The following is a 23,080-nucleotide window of genomic DNA, read 5'->3' on the forward strand; positions in this document are numbered from 1 at the left end:
TATCATGCCATCCAATTAAGATATGATACCTTTTAACCATTGGAGTAATGTTACCCATTACTACCTAAAATGCTGGAAAGGCATGGACTGTATTACATGACAGTAATTTTTGTTGTTTAAATAGCCCCTTGTGTGTGCTCACAGCCAGATAATTTTCCCTCAGTATGTTGTTTAGTCCCTCTACTTGCAATGGCTTGGAAGAGATTCTGCCTTTTGTTTCATTTGCTTCTGCTGAAATACACTGCTGTGCTTGCCTTCAGAATGGTTGTAGCCAGAAGTAAAATCATACAACAAAAAAAGAAAAACACTGCTGAAACGACACTGTGATAAAATTTAATTCATCCCCTCCTCAAAAGCAGGGTCAACAGTACCTTAAATCATTTCTTGACAGAGGGGAATTCATCTTTCCAAGAGGTTCTTTCAACACCAAACAAAAAGATTCTGGGTTTGCCTACAGTAACACAGAATCCCTTTTGCTTTGCCAAGCCACATACCAGCAGGAGTTTGACTTTATCTTCCCGGGAAAATGGAGTTGTCAGCAGAGGTTGATTGTTTATGATGGGTTGTACAGGTAGTAACATCAGATAGCTTCCAGGCGAGCATACTGCTTGAACTATATGAACATCAATAAGACACAGCAAAAATGAAAAGGATGTCTGGAAGTTTCCTTTTAGTGCCAGCCATCCAGAGCAATTACAAAACCATTCCACAGTTGTGCCTCTTGTTACCAGGAAAGCAGGTTGGTCCTTCCCACTGCAGACTGCCAAAAGATGTTCTTGGGTTAACAAGCAAGATTTAAGACTTGTTCAGATCTATCTTTAGTCTTAAAGAAAGTGGAATCTCATCCCTTTATGTAAGGATAATTCTAGGTTTGTGCTCTAAACTCTGTGATGGATGCCAGTACATGGATTTTATGTAGCCAGTGGGACTGCCATGTCAAAGCTGTCAAATGCATACAAAGAGTAATTGTACCTATGAGTATGATCTTGGAACAGGGCAGATTTTTTTTCTTTTCTTTTTTTTTTTTTTTTTTTTACCCCTGGAGTATCCAAAGATCTCTAGGAAACACAGCATATATTTTTAGATATAGTTGTACTATCACTTCATTGTTTACCTGTGATTTAAAGCTGCATTCACCACAGCCCTTTCAAATTGTACTAAGCAGCCATGTGTACAACTAGATCTCTTTTAAAACCCAACTCAGGTGTTGCAAATTTTGGTTAGGTAGTACTTCTAGACACGTCTCTACTTTGATGCTCATGTAATTCTTTTATTTCATTTTTGGATTGAGTCCCTGCCAAGTGCTACAATTTCTGAACCAGAAGAAAAGATATCTTCAGGTTAAAATGTGACTGTGCCCATCAGTCACACTTCAATGCATAACCATAGTTCACAAGTTATTCAGCAGTGCATTGAATAAATCTAGTCTAGAACTTTTCCTCAAGTTCCTTCAGGTCTGTGACTACAGTGACTGGGGGCGTGAATTTCATCTCTTTTTAAAAAGACTTTATTTCACAAATACACAGGAATGAAATTCAGGAATAGAAGGATGGGCAATAAAGCGATCGATCTGGTGTCAGCACCCCAGCAAAATCAACTTGTGTTTGTAACACTGTGAGCATCTCGTTGGCAGCTGCACCTCCTTGTCCAGTGAGATACAGCTGCATGTTTGGGCTGACAATGAAGTGTGAGGCATACCAAAACGGGGAGCACTTTTTAACAGCTGGCAGTACCCACCGCTATCAAAAAAAAAGGTTTCAAATGTACTTGGACAATTAATTCCTAAAGCATGGAATGCTCTGGGTTCAATGAATAGAAGAGTATGCAGGGTATAGACAACAACAGTGCTCTGGTCTGTGACTCAGATGATGCTACAGCATTTTCTGCAATACTGCCTTGAGCTCTTTCTTCAGAGATACTACTTTTCTCTTTTATTATCCCAAACTGAATGCATCCCCTTTCACTGTTCTTTTCCTATGCTCTAAAACTACTACGAAGCAAATCTGTTTTTTGTTTTTTGAAACAGTTACAGGATTTCACAACTGTAATTTGGGCATCTCATACAAATAGAGCTGTTTTTTAGAATCTTTCACAACAGACTTCTTACATCTCAAATTTTGATGTAGATGTTTGGATTAAACAGATGTTAAAAAAATGAAGAGGAAAAAGTGAAACCAGCATGAGTAAAAGATTTTTTTTTTGTAGCTCATATAGAATCTTTTCTTTTTATGGTTATGACGTTAATGCCCACCTAGCTTTAACCACAAACACAAAAACCCCAGAAGATTAATGTCTATCTGTTTATACAGTAAGGCATAAGCACAATTCCCTTTTACATACATGTATTACTATTGTTTTAAAAGATTTTGCTGTTCAAATTTCATCTTTATATTCCTACCATTTTTAAATCTATATTTAAGGTTAACATTTAATCCTCTGAGAAAAAAAAATATGCTTCATAAAAATGTTCATAATCCTCATTTGCCCACATCAATCAAGTGTAATTGCTCAGTTAAATTGCCTAGTTACCTCAATTTAGAGACATTTAGATGTTTTTATCATTTCCCCTCACACCAATCCTCAACTTTAATAATAAAAGGCTGCTCTTTCATGCCTCTTGGCTAATTGTTCAGTTAAAAGAGTGTGAGTGGTTCTGGCATTTGAAAGATGTGTGAAAGGCCACTTGTGAATGGCTTAGGAACACAAAATCAATGACATTTATACATTATGTGTTGTTTCTATGCTTTACAACAGAAAGTGTAATAAAGTACAAATAGGTGGAAGAACAACTTTTAAAAATAACATACTTTTTTTAATCTTTCTGACTCCTTTTGAAACTGTCTTGGTTTTCTGGTCCAACTAGACCATTTTTAAACAGTCTCAGCAAATTTGTTCTGCAGGAATATTCATTTCCCCATCAGTCTCTATGAAGTCAATAGATAGTACTCTAATTCTGCAGTAGAAAAAATGCGGGGCTGATGAAATTTAATGTCAAAATTCACAGTGACAATGACAGACTGTAGGATCACCTCAGGACCATATGCTTTATCTTTGAACAAAAAGATCCCCATTACCCTGACTACCCTCAGCAGACTGTGAAACAGAAGAGTGTGTGGAGGACTGCTGTCATTCAATTTGTTGTCTTTTTTTTCATCCTTGACTCCGTGTTTCATACCTGTTTGGTTTTTTTTTTTTTTTTCACTGTCTCATTCATCTTCTGGTTTTGTTTTTGCTCTCTTTAGGTAAATTTTCTCCCAACTCTTATCGTCTGCCCCCATTTAATGCCATTTCCCTCTCCATTCCATCTTGATTCCTCTTTATAAAGCTTCCGTTCCTTCCATCTCTGTCTTTCTAGTTCTTTCCTGTTACTCTCTTCTGTTTTGATATCTTTTCTGACCCTCTTATCTTCCTTCTCTATTTCTCCTCTCTGAGGACTCTCTGCCTTTGGCCTTTTCCTGTAGATTGGGCTCAATGGTACCTTTCATGAATGCTGATTATCCTGGCTGGAGTTCTATGAGTATTACACCAGATGAGTAGCTCTTCATTTGAATCATGCCTTGCAGCCATTTAGCAGGAAAGGAATGCTGCATCCAACTTTGACTGACAGCTGACTGGCAGGCAAGAAAAGCAGCCACCATCTCTCGTGGGAACGCTCAGAAGCTTGCAGAGGGAGATAAAATGTCAAATCACTGTGATCTGCAGCCTTTGCTAAGAGGCTTGAGAGATCAAATTAGATCAGATACAACCCCATTTTTGTTTGGAAAACCAGGCTGTATTGTTTCTGCTTTGAATGTCATCATCAGTAGCATAATTTCTGCATTCTGCAAGACATATTCCTATAGACTGTGGCACCTTGGGCAGTATAGACTCTCTTTAGGCTCTTGACACAGGTGCATTGCTCTGCAGATTACATGAAGTCTGTCACGTGCATGTGAATCTGCTGCTCAGGGAGGTGGATGTTCTCAGAGTAAAGCTGTCACTTTTCTTTTAAAATTTTTTTTTTACCCTTTCCCAGCTAACAGTATGCTTTGAGATCAGAAATTTTCAGCTGCCTGTTGCTTCTTAGTGTACATGCACAGTGTGCTTCAACCATGCTTTGTAGTAGCATGGCTGGTGGTGTGAAGGTCATTTCACACAGATCAGTGGCACCACAAAACCTCATCAGAAAATGGCTGTAGCATTGCTGTGTGCAGTGGGTAATAAAAAGGAAAACAATTACCTTTAGCTGGGTAGAGAGAATCCTCACCAAAAATGTAAGTACTGTGAATCCCAACTTAGCTCTAAACCTCTCCTGGTTTAAATAGTTTGACTACAGCAAAATTAGTAAGCACACGGGAAAACACATATCCCAGTTTAAAGCTAAAAATCTAGCCTATAATTAAGCTGCATTATTTCCAGACACAAAACAAAATACAAAATCTTTAATAGAATTGCCAGTGATTTGCCATGGGACTTCCTGGTTAAATGAAGACTTGTTGATTGCATTCTGAAACTGAAGTGCACAGACCTTTCCACTGAATTACTCCTCAGCAGAGGCTGGGCACACAGAACACAAACTAAAAGTTGTAGCAGGCATTGTTCTTCCCTACTTGGTAATGCTGGCTTTCCAGTGCTTCTAAAATCAAAACATAGATGCATATGAAAGTTACTTACCTTGCCAACATACTGGTAGTCAGTTCCTGTGTATTCCTCCAATAAAAAGAACTGATTCCACATCCAGCTCCTTTTGGAACGATGGAGGTCTTGCCTGCTGTTTCCAGACAACACCAAAACCTTTTCCTTTTCTGGAAAGCCGCTAGTCCTTTTGGATAATGGAGTTAAGAAACTTTGGTGGGGCTGACCAGCCCAAAACAGCAGCCAGAAGCAATGGTAAGTTCTCATCACGGCAACACCAGTAGTTCTAAATAATGATTTTTTTGTGTTGTCCTCAAATTAACCTACTTTACTGCACTAAATCCAATCTCATGCCGTCTTCCTTCTTTAAATAGTCTTTGCAGTCTCAAAGGATCTCTGAAAAGAAAAATAGCAACTCTTTTAGCATTTCCAAAGGTACTTAACTGTCATCACTGAAGCAATAAGTCCACAAGGTGAATGAGTAATAATGATTGCTGAAAACCTGGGCTGTTTCTGATTCAAAAATGTTGCAAATGGTCCTATAAATGATCTGAGTGGATCCATATCAAGTATGGGGCAGGAATCATGATGCTGGGATTCAGGGTATGTGTGGGTCCCCTTTAATCCCATTTGCTTCCCTTCATTTATAACGGCAAGCCAAGTATTTCTCTTTTTACTGTCTGAACTTTGGGATGCAACTAATTACTTTCTTACTGGGGATCTTGATGGAGTTACCATATTACATTAAAGAAGTGCTAGCAAAACTGCACACTGTCTTCCCAGGAGCATTCTGTTGCTATAGTTATGGACTGAAAAGACTGGACTTAACTCCAAGATTTTTCCATCACATTTAAGGAGTTTTGCCTTTGACTCCATTTAGAAAGGAATCAACCTGGCTTAACAGCTTAGTGAAATAAATGTGTGTATTTATCAATATCTCACACATAATAACACCTGCTTGTTATTGCATAGGACATGAAGTGGACATTTTAGTTTTCTCATCATCTATGGCCAGAGTTTTGAATCTTTAAATACATAGTTATGAATGTAAATGCTTTTATGAATAACTTCTAAAAATAGAAAACAAACTGCAGCTAGTTCATTGCTATGTGTGGGTTTTTACTATCTACTGCTTCCTACTGTTACAATACTAAATATCAGTGCACCTACAAAATAATTACAAAAATTATCTCTGTCTCTGAATACTGCATAATTTTCAACATGCAAAAAGCTTGTACTACAGATACAGTGCCCCAGAGTAATGTGAACAGCTCTTCTGTTTTTGAAAAAGCTGAAAGCTTCTATTCAAAAGGAAGAAAATATACCATGTGTCTCAGGTAAGCAGTGCCTAATGAACAGCTTTGGAACATTTTAGAATGTGAAGAAATCTGAATTAGTTGACAGAAACATTCCACAACATATATTTTTGTTGTAAACACTTCATTGAATTTTTAGTTCAAACAGATCTATAACCTCAGAGAAAGATAATTTGATTAATTTTTATTTTCTTTCTCACTGATGCTCTTTGAAAAAAAGTTAGGGTTTTTTTTTTTTCACCATTCCGATCAAAACCCAACAAATCATTCTGAACCAACTCAAGATTCAATACAGCATCTCGCAGTATTTGGACTGTGGAATGACAATCTGACTATACGAAATTGAAAATAAATTTTTCGTCTGTTTCATTGTGCTTCATAAAACACTACATCGATCATATTCTACATCAAAGACGATTTTTTTCACCTATAGTATGTTTTTGTCTATTTAAAGGTGTACATTAGACAGAATTTAGCCTTTGAGCTATGCTGAAGGAGTTACAGCACCTGCAATGCCTCGGATTAACTATTCTTCTCTCTCTGTCGTTGTTCTTGGTAATAAATTGTATGAAATAACCTTAAGTCTCTTAGAGTTCCTGTTAGTAAATAATTTTCTATAAAGAAATAGCACTTAGCTTTTATATTAATAGTAAGTAATAGAACGGGACTGTTCCAACAATATCATTTTACTGTTTCAAAAGGTAAAATAAGTTAAGAGGTAACTTCTGTGCGAGAAGGAGTAAGATTTTTAGCATTAAGAGGAAGAATGTAAATAATACAATTAATTCTGACACAGTGTAATTTCTTCTGGAGAAGAGGGAAGGGTTGTAGCTAGCTTTCTTATTAGCCAGGGAAAGACAACTTTGTCCTGCAGGTCATGGGAGTTGTGTCCACACACAGCTTTGAGAGTTTGTGAGAGAGACACAGACCCCTGGGTGTATTCACACATGCACGTAACCATAGACACAGAGAGAGAACAGCAAGAACAGAGCTGCATTCACAACAAGACCTTCCCAGAGGAGGAACAGGGAAAGCTGGCATAACTAAGCTTTACAATGTGTTCAACAATTGCTTTCAGTTCAACTGATGGAGCAGCAGCAAACCAGAGTGCAGGTTGCTAGAGCAGGACACAAGCAGCTGGTTCAGCAGATTCAGACACCAGGATAGGGAGAGCTGAGGTGGCTTTAACCCTCTCCATGTCTATAGTCTCTTTTCTCCTCCTGTACCCTTCTGACCGGTGTAAGGTCCTGTCCTTTATGGCTCTGCCAACATCGATTATTACCCTGGCTCCCACTGGACTCTATTCAAGTGGACATCCTCCTTCATGTGGTATGGAAGAGGAAATTGTGTCTCACACAGCATTTCTGACTTCCATTTTCTTGCCAGGTTGCTGTGGGGGGTTGTTGGGACCTGCCCAGGTGAGTTAAGTACTGCCCCAAGCAGGGGCAGACCTGGTGAGCTGCCAGGTACCAGGATGGACATATCAGGATCATCTGTGTTTGGAGGGCAGATGTGGAAAGATGTAGGGAGTACAGCACATGAGCAAACCTACTACTTTGCTATTAGGGAGGTCTGCCTGTATTTTTGAAGCATAAGGAAGTGAAAATCATCACCTGACAGGCTCCTCTATGGCCAGATCCTGTGGTGGGGCTCCAAACCTCTGCTCCCGCACATAACATTTCCAGAGAAGTGCTGCCTGGACCAGCATTACCTAGATGGGATTTGTGCCAGCCTTTTAAAGGATCAGTCCTTCAAATACCAATTGCCAGGAAACAATTATTCCTGTGGGGGAATTTTCTGCACTTGAAGTCAGCTATATTTCACAGCTCTGATGTCATGGGAAAGGTTTTATAGTGGCTCATGCTGAATTATAGCTTACAGGAATGATATCATAGCTGTGAAATACAGCCCTTTACTCTCCCCTGCAGAGATGTGTCCAAAATGCTGAAATAAGGGCATGATCTGTAATGTCCTTCTTGACTGCACAGCCCTCATGATGCAGCAGAGCAGCTAAGCCCCAGCAGCTTCCCTGGGAGAGGCAGGAGAGGAGACACACCTGTACAGACCCTGGCTAAAGCGTGCAACTGGGGTAAGTACCAGCTGAATCCAGGGTGTCTCTGCCCTATGGGTGCTGATTACTCTTTTATGGTCATAGTGACAAATTTAGTAGAGTGAATAAAAAAGACAGAGCACTACACTCTGAGCTGAGCCTTTAGTAGGGTGAGCTCTTGTGGCTCTTAAATGCCATTCTGTGCTCCAGTCCCAGTGTCTCATGCTCCAGAGAGGAGGTCTCTGCAATGGAATAGTTTTTCTTGTGCAATCTCTCTTTAGTTTGAAAACAAGTCATTCACCAGGGAGATTTTCTTTTCTTTAAGTGTAGATGTGCAAATATAACTGATGGGACCCAGGGATGGGGGCTGAAATTTTTTCTTCACATTGCACAAAGTCCGGTAAAAACAGGCACTTTAAACATGGCATTTCTCTCAACCATCAGCTGGTTAGGTGGCTGGGGAACTTGCTGTGTAATCAACTGTCAAGAGTGAAAAACAATTTTAGTGTACAACAGCCTCAGACAACTGGCTTAGCTCTGCCAGCTCAAATGTATAGCAAATATGGGCTTTTTTACAAGAAAAGAAGGAATGTGCACATACAAGCTTAAAAAAAAAAAATCCCAGCCTAACTTTAGCTATGGTCATAGTTAGGATAAAAGCAATGTCACTTGCAGCTACAGAACTTTCTTCAGTGTGTGACAAGTTGCAGATCTGAAGTTTATGTTCATGCCTCTTTGAAAGATTTAAACCTCAGACAATTGCTTAATCACTATAAGTATCAATTTCAAAATTATTTCCCCCAGGTGATAGTAGTCATAGTCAGCCTCTCTATTCACCCTCTCCAACACTTCATTAATGTAATGTCTTAATGTGAGAACTCAGTGCAAATTTACATCCTTTCAGAGCAATATCCAAGTATTTAAAATATAAATCAAAAAGGAAATGCATCCATTGGAGTTACTTCTATGAATCAGGGAGCCCTGCCCTGGAGATGCCTTTCTGGCATAGTGACAGGCATCAGGAACAGATTCCTGACATGAGGAGCCCCAAAGAGGTTCCACCTCTGCTCCTGCTCAGCTCTGTGCATTGTAATGGTCTTCCCAGCTGGTTGTTAAATAAACCAGACTAGCAAAGACCCTTCCCATGAGGGGCATCAGCAAGGAGAGGGAAAACAGCTTTTCCTCATTCCTTCACTATGTTCAACCCCATAGTGGTCACTCTATCAGCAGATTCTCAAAGAAATATTCTTTATAAAGCATACTAGAGTCAGGACTTTAGGAAAATTTCTTTTCTCAACCCAAGCATTCAAATATGCTACTGTATGAATTTATACATCCTGGATGTTATGGGCTGCTGATAATTAGATTTTAAATAGCTTCTAAATAGGCTAGCAACCATCGGCGTCTCTAAAGTTTTTGATACAACCTTTAATCAAACAGAACTGGCAGTTTAATAGATCCTTTATTCCCTGGCCATTGAGGTACAGTTTCATTGTTTGAGCTCTGCATACAAAGCTTCACAGGTTTGGATTAAGGTCCATTAGCACACTGAATGAACATCAGCTGTGTTTTGAAGCACTGATAATGTCTCGCTATTCTCTCACAGAAACTGAATGAGCAGGTGAAAGTTAATATTCGCTTTGTCATTGCATATAGGAAACTGAGCATGGGAGATGTTTTAGGGCTTGAGGCATGTTTATTTATTTACATATTTATTTATGTGACACAACAAATTGCCCCTATCCTTATGGAGTTTGCTTAAGTTCTTAGAGAAAGATGCACAAAGATGAAGAATAGACCCTACTCTCTCAATCTAGCAGATTACACTACGAATGCACAAGTGTATGTACCTTTACTGCCCCCAAATCAGGTCTAATTTAGAGTTGTTGATAGAAAGATACAAACTACTCCCTGGCTTCATCATCATATGAAGTGTTTACCAGCAGTATCTTCGGAAGAAAAGAAGGATTCTACTCTGAAAGCTCTAATTTATATTTAATTTTGTAGTTTACGTGAGAACACATTAAAAATATTCTGACATCATTATCTAGATGCTTACCCAATCAGCACCAATTAAGTCTGTCAGGCTGAGTCTGCTTAAAGCCCAAACAATTCTACAGAGCCAACTGGCAGTGGCAGTACCTGGACTGCAGGCTCTGGATTCACAGCTTCCCTACGCAGGAGAGTCACTTCCCAGTCCCCCAGCGAGACCCTGCAGTGAGAGGAACCCTCTGTACTCACGTAGTCTTGCTGGAAGGACTCTCCCCTGGCTCAAACATCATGTGCAAGTGTTAAATCTGTCAGGTCTGTGACAGGGCAAGACATCAACAACTCATTGTCAAAGCCTGAGGAACCAAAGGTGAGGAAAGCATTAACGGGGGAGGAGAAAAATGGCTAAATAGTGATTTCTGCATTTACTGCATCAGATGTGAGAGTCTGGGGTATGGAATGAGGCATTCTAGGTAATGATCTGGTGATCTGTTGCTTGGATTTTACCTTACTGCAAAGCCAAAGGAGCAATGTCCAAGTCCCTAGGAGAATTTGAATTAGTCAGAGAAGCCAGGACCCTAGGGTGTCCTTGGGGCCATCCTATCTAATGTGAAGAATGTGATTCTGCTAGCCTGGAGGCAGACTGCAAGGAAATTATTAAGTCTCTGAGGAAAATCTGAAAAAAAATTACTTTCTTACCATGGAAGGGGAAAGGTTAAAGTGACATTAGTTGCTCAGAGAAAAAAAAAAAAGTATTCCAGCTAACTTCAAAAAATAGAAGCTTCCAAATTTATCATATTCACTTATTCTCAGTATCATATTAATACATTTTAATAAATCATATTAATACATTTTCACATATAGCAAAGAATTTCTTGCTGGATATTTTCAGTAATAGCTAAGTTTCATGTGCTCAGAAGCTGTAACACTGCAGACTTGTCCATAATTGACTTGGACTTAAAACGCCATTGTTAAGTTTGAGATTACTTTACAATTATTTCTCTCTTATGAACATTGAGATCTGAAAGTCTTCATCTAATAGTCTTAAGTGTGAATAAGCTTTTACAGCGCTGAAACCCAAATGCTTTTTTTTCTTTATTGTCCACAAGGCTTGCCTTTGTAAATATCAGTCATAAATGGAACAAAATGCCACTTTTCCAGTGTAAAGATAGCTGATGAAATTTTAATCTTCTGATAACTTTTTTTATATCTTTGTTATATAAACCCATGTACTCTAGCGATCATTCCTGTAAATACACCACTGAAATAACAAAACAGAACAGAGCCAAGAGAGAATTCAAACTGAAAGATTTGTGGGTTTAAACTAGAGGTACTTTATGAAGACATCAAGTACACAATGTAATTGCAGCCAGCAGCCGTTGATTATAATGTCTTTCAAAGTAATTTTTTTATTCAGTTCTCTCAGCAGGAAAAAAGGTGCAGCACTATAAAAATAACTAAATGCAGTAGAAATACTAAGATAACTACTACCTCCATCCTGCACTGGGAACTATTAACATGGTGGTTTTGTACAATACAACTGATTTAATCCTAGTGGACCTAGTGAGAGTACCAGGCCTCACAGAAGCACACACTGACAAAAGAGGGGAAGTGAGAAGTGTATCTCCTTCTTAAGGTCATGAATGGCCATGCCAAAAGATGACTGTGAGAATTTATTCAATAGGTGTTGTGTGAAATGATGATGGTATTTGTCTGTTCTCAGAGATTTTGATTTTTTTTTCCACCTGGCATTTGGAAAGATCCTTAGTGTCATCTTGTTCCAGAGATGCCCACTCTCAGTCTCTGTAGTTAGCCACACTGGGAGTGTATCTTTTACCCACTGTGCAAAAACAGTCTCAACACGCAAGACAGAAGAATGGCACAGAAAAGGAAATCTTGTTTTCATTGTATGGCTGCATTAAGTGACATTTCTGTGGTCATTCAAGAATACCTGTGGAAGATATTCTGTGGAAGGGCTGGAATCTGGATGTGGATTCTTGAGGTTTACAGCAGTATTGTAACCTGAGGATATTATTCTTCCTTTCTGATGGAACTCCAAGTCATCCTATCTGTGCTTTAAGCAGCACAAGCAGCTTTGCACCTTTTGCACAGTGCTGGACATTGGTAATGAGCTGGGGGGTGTATGAACACTGTAGCTGGAGCACCTGGAAAAGGATCTGGCATTCCCTGGGTGTGAAAGCAGAAGCAGCAACCTTAGGTAGGTATCACAGGCTGGTCACCTCTGCAAGGAGTGATATGGGAGAGGAAGGACAGACACAGCCCTAGCTGATCCTGTCCTCTTTGTGAGCTGCCTCTGGGTGGCATTAACACCGAGCAGGAGCTGGTCTTGCAAAGGGCTTCCAGCTTCTTCTGCCTTTGCAGGTGATGTGGGGACAGGCCTCCGCAGCATTTCCATGTCCCCTTGCAGCAGGACGCACCTGCTAATGCTGCGTTCTAATCTAAACCAGGGACAGGTATGTGACTAGCAGATAGTACAGACTAATACTGTAAATTACATTAAGTTGTTCCTTGATAGAAGACTAAAACAGCCAAGCAATCAACTACGTTTAGTAGAAGAACAAATCAGTAGAGCTCCTACTGCTATGCATATTTGATATGCATATTTTTTATTCCTGATGAGTACCTTAATGGCAGAGAGGTAGCAGATGTGCATGGAACTACAGCCAGAGTTTCCAGCAGCACTCCAAGTAACCCTGAAGCCATGAAAATGTAGGAAAATCTTATTTCCTGTTGCAGTTCTTGATGTAAGTCTGCAGCATTATCATCTCGTTGTGTAAGTTACTGTTTTTCTCAGACAGGCACTAAGCTGCTATCAAATTATAAAGCTGTGGTTTTCCCTAACCCTTTGCAGGTTCTTCAAAACAGGTGTGTCATCAAAAAGAAATTCAGTCTATGCTATGCATCAAAATTTGATGTCTGAAAAGGAGCCTGGCCTTCCTATCCAGATAATAGAAAGACTCTTATGTGACCATCAAGTGTCTAACATAAAGTTCTTTGTCTCCCACTGAAAAAGCTGCATGGTCTGAATATCTGCTGTTGTATTTCTGTTTGGACACTGGAATTTGGAAGTCTCCTAGACATGCTCTCAGAAGTGATCAGTGACATTTTAGGCTCTTCATTGTTAAAAAAAAAAAAAATAGAGCTATTTTACACAAGACTCCATTCTGAGAATGGTATGGGATGCCACCACTCAAAAATATCTGGTAAGGAAACTATTAAAAATTTTTGGACACATTAAAGAAAAAATAAGAAAAATGGTCAGCTTTTCCCTTAAAACTGTTTCTCTCGCTCTAGGGGAGATACCCTGTTTAGCTTCATTCCACGCACACTCAGCCTACCATTTATTAGGTATCTACCCTCATGCCATCTGAGGAAAATTATCCACAAACTCCCATAAGTAAGACAGAACCACAGGCAACAGATCCTTTCTGTGCTGATCAGCAATTACTCAAAGCCAAAGTGTCAGCGATACTCTCCAAACACAGGAGAAAAATCTGGGCTTGCAGATGCTTTAGTGGCATTGCAGTTCTCCCTGAAGTATTGTAGAGTGATAATGAAGGCACAGGCTACACTGCCACATGCACAGCCAGGAATAAAATAAAGGGGGAGGCAAGGCGTCTTTTTCAATAGGCACAGGCATATCTTCTCATCAAAGACTGACTATTTTTCACAGTAGCAATTAGGCAGTTCAATAACAGACACAAGTAAAAGAAAATTCTTTGACAGGGGTGTTTTGGGCAGAGCGTGAAATATGATATTAATTGCTAAAATCCTGATTTATTCCCTTCCAAAGAAACCCAGATACTCTAACAAGAGAATCATTTTAGCAAGTGAGGGCAAACAGGTAAGCAGAACTCCCACAATTCTAATTTAGGCATTTTAGAACTTATGCACTTTTCCTGTGTACAAAGGAGATTATTCTTTTATATTATTCTTTTATACTATTCTTTTGTATATTTTATTTACAGCTGTCCGTAAACTCACATTTCTAGGATAGCCACAATGCCAAATACGATGGCTGCTGTATCTCTTTTTTTTTATTATTTTCTTTTAGTGACTGTAATCTTTCCTGCCTATGTTTCACAGCTCGCTGCTACAGGGACTCTCCTCGCTACCCCTGCTCCCAGTGAGCCCCATTTCATCTGTGGCACAGCAAAGCAGTTGTCTTTCTCAAGCAGTTTCCCATTCACCAGCTGCTGCTTGCATCTTCCTCTCTGCTAGAGGCTCAGTGCTCAGTTCATTTTTCCTGGCTTCTTGACAGAAACATATGCTAATTTCCCACTCTGAAGTTAGGGGAAAACAAACGAGGTGGGACATAAGGTACTGGAACCTGGGCATGATAGAAACAGCTAAACTTTGACTTTGCATTTGATTGTAAGGAGCTTTCTTCTCTCTCTCATAGACTTTCATGGCCATTTACCAATATGAAATGGGTGCAGAGTGCTACCAAATCAGAAATGCCTGCAATGCTCAGCTCATTGTGGGCAAGCAAACTCCATCTGTGCAGACATACTCCAATGGGAGAAGTCAACTAGAAAATGCAGAGATGCCCATTAAGACTAATTTCATTATGAATGTGCTATTAAAAGAACTGCAGATTAGGAGGTCATGCCTCTTTTTTGATGAAAGGTCTGTTATTTCTTTGATCATGATAGTAACTGGCTACACTAAAACACTATAGAATCTATAAAAGCTTCCTAATGTTACCCTTATTAATTACACAGCTTAAGAAGCTGTAGCAAGAGAGGAGAGCTAATGAAGACGGGCTGGTCTCCCTTCTTAGATCTTTTGATCCTACTTGTGATCTTGTTAAGGATCTAGGAACTCTCAAGCAGGGCTAGACTGGATGGCAGAGGGTGGAGATAGCCAGGATAGCCCAGGAGGACTAGCATGAGGAAGCAGCTGCAGCAGTGAGAGGGACTGACCATTTCTGAGCGACTTCAGAGTTATTAGGACTGAATGATGGGTATTAAAATAGGAAGAAGGCATGCTTATGGTTCACTCAGGGTGAATAAATACCATGCTATGCTGGCAGGGATGTTCTAGCAATTTGACAAGTAGCACATTCTATTTCCAGAAGGATGATATTTATTCATTGTTCAAGTGCATGGCAGAAGCAGCTACATTCAACCTGTGACTACAGGTGAGGCAATAAACTTTACCACTTCAGTGTGTATTTCCAGCCATGATGACTCATTATTTAACTGAGGTTTTGTGAACAGTGAGTGATGTTTCTGAAACTCTTGAAGTTTCTTGAATAGGAAACATGCATACTTGCTTTTCAAATCACTAATCTGAGAGGTGGATTTCTTCTTTGAGAAGGGCTTTTTAATATATTTTTGCTAGTAATTTTATGTTTCTCAGAATATGAAAATGTATAAAAGAATAATGTTACTTGTGACTGAATAGCTTCTGAAGCATTTAATAATACCACTTACATCAATATTTCTTTGAAAAAATCTTAATGAGTTGCTTAATTAGAAATACTGAAGAAATTTGAATTGCACAATTTTATTTTTTTTTTCTCCTGGTTCATACAGCTCTATATAAATACATTGTGAAAATCAAATACTATACAGGTGGCTAACCCCTTTGCTTGTTTTGTTAAAGCATACTTCTCTGGTGAGGAGCTTTCTCTGGGCATTGAAACCAATAAAATGTATGTGATCAAATCCCTGTGAAAATGTTTTCTTCTTAGGCATGGGAGAAAAAAAAGTAAAAGAACATCAACAAAAGTCAGGAAAGACTACAATCTGACTTAGAGCATTTGGAGTTTCTGGTATCGCTAAATTCTTTGCAATTATTTGTGGAATCTCTTTGGTGTATACAGAGTTTGGTTTTTTTGGAAGTGGAGTTTATAATGGAATTACTGAAATCTTCCCCTTGTGTAATGGAGACTTGAATATGGTGCTTTATTTTTAAAATCTGTTCCAGACAGACTCTTTTCTATTGTTTTCCATGTAAGGGAACTGGAGCCATCCTGCAACTCTTAACTATATTGTTAACGCTAAATAACTATGTGATCATCATATGCAGCAAATTGGGGATTAGAAGCTTCTGGGACAGCTCTGCTTTTACGTTTTAGACAACTGAAGGAGCTAATCCTAAAAATACAGAATATATGATTCAAGTGGTTGTTCTCAGTCCAGGATTCAGTAGAACATTGCTCTGTGCAAGCCAATGAAGACAGCAAAATTGGCCTTTGCTCACTGGAGTTTTTGGTTTTGATTCTGAATAAATTCTATGGAGTTGCCGGGATTGATAGCCAAGATCAAAAACACTGGAGAAGTAGTCTCGGAGGAGCAGAATTAAAAGAAATAATTTCTGTATAATTTTAGCTTTTTGCCTATAAACAGATGTCCCTGTTTAAAAAAAAAAACCCGAGGAGATACCAATCTGGACAAGAGAGACTTTTGTTTCAGAAAATCCTTTTCATCAGGCATTCCTCTGAAATAAGAAAATTATTTCCAGTAAGAAACGAAACGCGACCACCTGAGGTGCCAGTATAATCTCTGATGTTTCCCTTCACATCAGAGAGGGCTAAATCATCTATTTTTCCATTAATGGAAAGACTCCATGTGTCTTAAGTATTTTCTTGAGACAAGCTCTTTTCTTAGCTCTACTGTAGCTTCTTTCAATTTTTGTTACTCTTACTGGCAAAATTTCTGTTAGCCTGGTTTTTATGACAGGAGATTAAATGACCTGAACTTAAATACAATTTGAAGTGATCAAATGTTTCTTTACTATATCCAGAGAAATCCATGCTTTTGCAACAAAGAATGCAATTAATTAAATCTCATACATTTCTAAAAATTGGACTTATTTGCACTCATAACGTTCCACTTCGGTATCTTAAATATTGCATGCACTTCTAGTGCATTTTGACTGTCATCAGCTTGGGCTGCTTCCTTCTGGACAGATAAAAGCCTTCTTCCTGTCAAGGTCACTTAGCTTTGATCCCAAGGTCCTCCCAGTTTCTGCTTTCCTGTTTCCTTCTCACCTCTAGTTATGGGCAAACCGATGTAAGCCAAAAATTGTCACACTGTCCTGCAAACTGTGAGTGTTTATTCATCTAAGGTACCCACATAGCCTCTATTACCAAGGAATTTGATCACTTAATAATCTTCACTGTATTTATTCTCAGTGTAGTTCTGTGAGAATTGTAAAGAACAATTTCTGAACATACAAAGTGAATGTAAAGACCAGAACTTCAAAGGCATTTAAAAACCTAACTCTTACTGCAATCAAATCAATGACATTTAAGCCTCTTATACTGTGACATTTTAGACCTAATGCAGAAACAGAAGACAATATGGACACCAAAAAAATCTGAGAAATTATTATAAATTGAACATGGATATACTCATAAACACATACATGTTTCTTTTTCATTACTCTGTAAGATTTAAACTTTTTCTACATAAGGCTTGTCAACTTTCCTTTTAATGATTTCTTCTTAAAGAAGCTGTAAGACATTTACAGTTTTATAATGTTTCTTGCCTGCTGGATTGAAGACAAGTTTAAAAACAAATTGAGGTTACACCAGCAGTTTATTAGCTCTATCTACACATTATCTATTGAATTGTATTGCGACGAAATGTTGTTTCTTCGGTTACATAAAAAATCCATTATTTTTCTGTTTTAAAGCAGAAATGAGATTCTTTCCTATTCAAAACCCTTCCAACTTAGCCACCACACACATGTTGGGTACACACAGGTAATGTGAGGGGAATTCTTCCCCAGTATTATGTGCCTCTTCTGCCTTCTCATAATCACTAACCAATACCCCTATTTTCTGATTTACTGCAATTTGTTTTAGCTTGTAGGTGGTAATATGACTGTTTTCCAAGTATGGGTACTTGTAAAGCAGTAGGGATTACCCAAGATTCAGTCTATCTATGGAAAAACAAGATCCAATCTACTCCAGTCTAAGATCTATGGTTTTAGATGGTCATTCCTTTCCATTTATCTGTGCCTGAAGTTTTTCAGAAATGTGATACATGGTCACTTAGTACCATATTCTAAGTGTTGAGTTTACATGTGCATGTATTTAAATATATATATACATATACACACACACACACACACACACACACACACACACACACACACACACACACACTCTCTTATGCCTGTACCTGTGTGCTATACACTAGTAACTAAACAAATAATGGCTATTGCAATCTTTCTATTGTCACTAGGAAATGAACTTTAATTTCAGTGCTGAATAGCTCAAGTGATTCGTTGGATTCAGTGGATTCAGTGGATGTTAGCATCCAGAATAGGATGGAGGCTTCAAATCACAAGCCACTGTTCCTCAGAATGGAAGTGTGACTCTATCAGATGTGAACAGCTTGAATGAAAACCTCAGGTGTTTGGGGGAGTGACATGGAACACTTGGACTGAAGTTTATTTGGCTGTAGCTGGAAAAAGAACAGACAAGAAGAGTTTTACTGACACCAGCACTGATGTAATTGGCACGTACAAGGCTGCATCAGCAGTACCAGCGTGAGCACAGCTTTTATAGCCCTGCACCTTAGGAAATAAGATCTTACCATTGCTACTGAAAAATTGCAGATTTTGTTTTACCTGAACATAGGCCACTTCAGTCTTTGCCTGGTCCTGAGCTTACATTAGCTTGTTTTGTCTGAATCAGCAATTGCCCAACAGATAACTAATATCCAACTTATTTTTGGTGTTATCTTCACTCTGTAAAATGTCATAGTTTTACCCTAATGAAATTACAGCATGCATGTTTTTCCAACACCTCTTAAGTGAGTAACTGGTTACTAAAGTTGCACACCAATTAAAAAAGTGGTATTAACAAACTGCATAAAAATCTCAAGCAGCCGTGTGACTCAAGATATTCCTCCCAGTGAAGATTTTAAGGTGCTAATTATTTGCTGTTTCTACTCGTAAGAAAGGTGAGTATGATATAACAAAGGAGGTAAATACCAGGAAGTTGATGAGTAACAAATTGGGTTGTACTGTTAATGGGAATTAGCAATAATTAGATAATACGAACTGTAAATATTAGCCTCATTGTAGCTGGACTTGGAGTAACTGTTTGATTAATTTTGATTTTACTGTTGAAATAATAATTAGACTAACAATAAACTCTAATTGTCGGCTCTGCATAAAAGGTGTGTCCTCCTGTGCCCATAATAAGATTTTGACTGTAATACTCTTTGTCAGATGGGCAATTTTTACGCAGCAGAAGTGTGGGAAAAGGGAAAATAATAAGTATCAGCAAGGAGAGAGAGGAGTGGCAGCAAAGAGGCTTCTAGCTTGGCAGCGCTTCAGAGCTGGGAACACAGCTGGTTATCCAGCTGTGATCCTGGGATGCAGCCAGACAAGGAAGACTCAGGGCACACCCCTCAGATGTACCTTTTCATGCATTTATATTAATCTCATGCCAGCAGCACTCTGACACGCCGACCATCAGTGCAGGGGCTGGGTTCCAGCCCAGCAATGATCTGAGTGGGTGCCCGTCCCCTGTGCCGTCCTCTCGGAGCAGCACTGAAGGAAGGGCACTGTGCGCGTCACCAGGGCTGCGATTGCTCTCTGGGTCACGAGACAATTTTTGCTCTGGAAGCAGCCCCTATTCTCAGCAGTTTTGCACTGCAGGGACAAGCTCCATGCCAAAACAGACAGCGTCAATTCATTAGTCAAGGCAGATTGAAATTCGGAGCCACATCTCAGAGGTGCAGCCCGTATGGATGCCTGAGGGAAATGTGGATGAGGGTGACTTTAGGCAGCCTTGCTTTCTGCCATACTCTGAGGCCTGAAGTGGCCTCTGACAAAGCCTAGGCTGTCCTGAGTAGCTCTGTAATCAACACACCAGCCTGGGTTTTGCAATTTAACCTCCATCTCTCCAAATCTAAGAACATCTTTGGACATGCACCCATGGCTGACAAAATATGTGAGCAGAGCTGCTGAAATTCAGCTCCTGTGCAATGAAGTCTGAGAGAATGTGTCCTTCCTTATGGTGTCTGGGGCTTCCTTTATCAGCTCTTTAAATAGACCCTCTGGTGAATACAGGGAATCTGGGAGTGATGGCTGGGTCCCTATTCATATCCAATTGCAGCAAAAGGTGTGACAGACAAGTTGGTTTCCTCATAAAAAAAGAAAAAAAAATAACATGCCTCACTGCTCTTGAAAGCTAAACAGGGAAAGAGAGCCTTTCACTTCAGTGGAGTTGCATACCCATTGAACTGACATGGTGGGGAAAGGCCAAGATGCAGTTCCTGTGGGGACTCCCACTTAAAAGGCACTCAAGTCTTGAGTCCTGAATAAGCATATGAAAGAGAATGAGTTGTCTTCAAGGAAAAAATGGCCATGTCTGTCTTGCCTTGCCATTCCTTCTCAAATGGGAGAGTACAATATATCATTTCTTCTTAAACTCTGCATAATTTTTTAAGCCTAACATTTGGATTTATTAATAGTCCAACTTCCCTCCTCCATTCCCCCAAGATAAGAATTCAATCTTTTTTTTTTTTTTTCCCAGAAGCTGCATTTTTATGCATACTTATGGGCAGGCAAGGTTTGCAGAAGGTGACTCCCTACAGAAAATGTGTGGCTTCTTAATGTCAATTTGTTTCTGCATTTGCTGGAGGACCCTGTAGTAATCTGGATGAATACTTGCTGTAAATTGATAACAAGATATGATGTCCTAGAAAGTATATGCTAGCATAAAACATGAGGGAAATAGAATCCTCATTCCATTTTAAATTAGCCAATCTGTTACAAAATGGAGAGATTTCCCTTTGTGTTCTGAAGTAATTTATAAGGTGGGATTTTTTTATTACAGCTGTTTGGTGAGTGAGACGAGAAAGAGACAGATAATGGATGAATGTGCTTTTTCTGACGTGGAGGGATGTAAGCACAGCTTGTGGCTGGGGGTGAAAGGAAGATTAATTGTCGGCTGGTCTATTGTGCAAAATTTTGACAGACTTCTATGTAGTGTAGTGTAGGATCTATACTTTTTAAATGTCTTTTTCTTTCCCCATATATATGTGAACATAATACGTGTAGTGCTAGGTGTAGCGAGAATTATATTAAAATGCAAAACTGCAGTAAGAAAATCAGAAGCAGAACGGGTCACTATTTTGCTTCTGAACATTTCAGAGCCTGTGAGGGATGGGAAAGAAATGGTAGACAACTTTGGTTTGGTCAAACAGAACTTCCTTCTGGGTTTAAAAGGGAGTGTGTACTTCCACTGCATCTCTTTCACCCACTCTGGGGGACAGTATGCCACAAACACTCCAGGTATCTAACCCTACTCCTAATCCGCTTGGCTGGGTAAAATCAACCTTGTGGCTGTGGGTTAGTCCTTCTCTGCCTTTTGCCTGCAGCTGCACTTGTTTAGTCATGATGAGCTTTTTATCCTGAATTGCTTCTAATTGCACTTTAAAGCTGCTTTATCCTACTTTATTTTCATCCTAATAGTAGAAGAGAAAAATCCATAAATTCTATTTTAGACAAGAAAAAAAGATCTGAACAAAATTTTAAACTGTTTTTTGTACTTACTGTTATTTATAGGCTTGATCTCCAACCCCATGCCCCAGCTCACCTCTGTTCCAAATCACATTAAGCCTTAACATGAAAATCTTTAGGGTGAGATCATAACAAATAAATAGCTGTTTACCCATGAGTCCTTTCTATTGTTTCTTTTTTTTGTGTGTGTGTGTATGTGTGTGTGTTATAGTATCTCTGTGGTTTAATAGGATCAAAGTAATCTGACTTTTGTATTCTCATAGCTGGTCACAGGCTATATGAACATTTCTCAAATTCAGCCTTCCACCCAGGACATGTACTAGCTCTCAAGGAGGCATAAAGGAAACATCCCAATCCAATGACTGCTGCAGATGTGTTCAATAAAAGCAGAGCTGTAACTACACAAATTACCTTTGCTAAGCTGCAGGGTGCTGCAGAACTGCTGGAATGAGTTTCTCCCTGCCACACTTTTCATTCTCCCTGCTGGTTGCGAATGAATACAAATTAAGAAGAAATCCCCAAAAGAGGTTATAGGCCTATACAAATTACAAGAGAATTGGGCTGCTCATTCGGTCATTTTTTACATTGCAGAAAGTTTTAGGAAGAAAGGATGTCACCTTAGAAGCTTGAGTAGGGCAGGAATGCGAGATGATCAGACTCCCAATTTCATTACAAGTCTTGCAGTAATTGTTATTTTAATTAAAGTCCCAACTCTTGGAGATGGGTTAATGTTGGAGAAATTCCATTTTCTTTTAGGAAAGCATGTTTCTAGTCTGATGTTTGCCAAACAATATTTGGAAATATAACCTATGTCCTAGCCGGTTATCTGGGCTCAAATGCAATGAAGGCTAATCTGAATGTACAATATGTTTTCATTGTTTGAGACAAAACACCTCGAGTGGAAAGCCAAACTAATACACATTGGGGCTGTGCCCCAGACTTTCAAATCTGGTAGAGTTAATTCTGGATGTTCAAATTCAAGACCTGAATCCTGCTGAGATTGAGAACGGCAGACGGAAGAGGCTGTAATGGGAAGGAGGATGTGGCAGGGGTGCAAAATACCTGTTGTGACCAGGAGCAACACAGCAGTCGTAGCAAACTCAATCTGCTAGGTGTACATCCAGGACACAGAGCAAAAAGCATGCTTTCTGCCAGGGAGTGAAACACTATCAGAAAAAAATTGCTTTGTTGCCTTCTACTGAAGAATCCAGTTTCTCGCAGAGACTGATTTACTTGATCTTTTGGCACCAAAATGCCATTAAACAGTACATTCAAAACTGTATAAAATGAACTAGGCCCTGGTTTCAGTCCATAGCCAAGCTGTATTCTCCCCAGCCCTCTATATCTGGCTGAGGCTCAGGCAAGTTCTTTCACCGCTGGCACTCTCAGCTCTGAAGGGTTCTGAGAAATCCACCTGCTTCCCCTTCTCTGGTAGTGGTACAGGGAGGAACTGGTTATATTTCTGCCTTGTGGAAGCAGGATTTTTACCATTCTTCCATACTTACAGGTTTATTTTTCCTAGCAACTATTTTGTAGAGTCTCTCCTGCTGCAGAAACCTGGGAAACCAGGAGTTCATGTACATGAGAGAAATAT

At 39.3% G+C, this 23,080-nt stretch overlaps 1 protein-coding gene across 1 annotated transcript in view; it reads right to left on the minus strand.

Moving 5' to 3' along the window:
• LOC132078271 (cadherin-6) overlaps window positions 1-23,080 on the minus strand; it is a 96,698-nt gene that overhangs the window by 40,454 nt on the left and 33,164 nt on the right. The window contains exon 2 of the mRNA XM_059480330.1: window positions 4,654-5,010. Coding sequence (XP_059336313.1) covers window positions 4,654-4,881 — 228 coding nt within the window. The 5' untranslated portion in view covers window positions 4,882-5,010. The remainder of the gene's footprint in view (window positions 1-4,653; window positions 5,011-23,080) is intronic.

The sequence above is a fragment of the Ammospiza nelsoni genome, chromosome 1, assembly GCF_027579445.1.
Source record: "Ammospiza nelsoni isolate bAmmNel1 chromosome 1, bAmmNel1.pri, whole genome shotgun sequence".
NCBI classification, from domain to species: Eukaryota; Metazoa; Chordata; class Aves; order Passeriformes; family Passerellidae; genus Ammospiza; species Ammospiza nelsoni.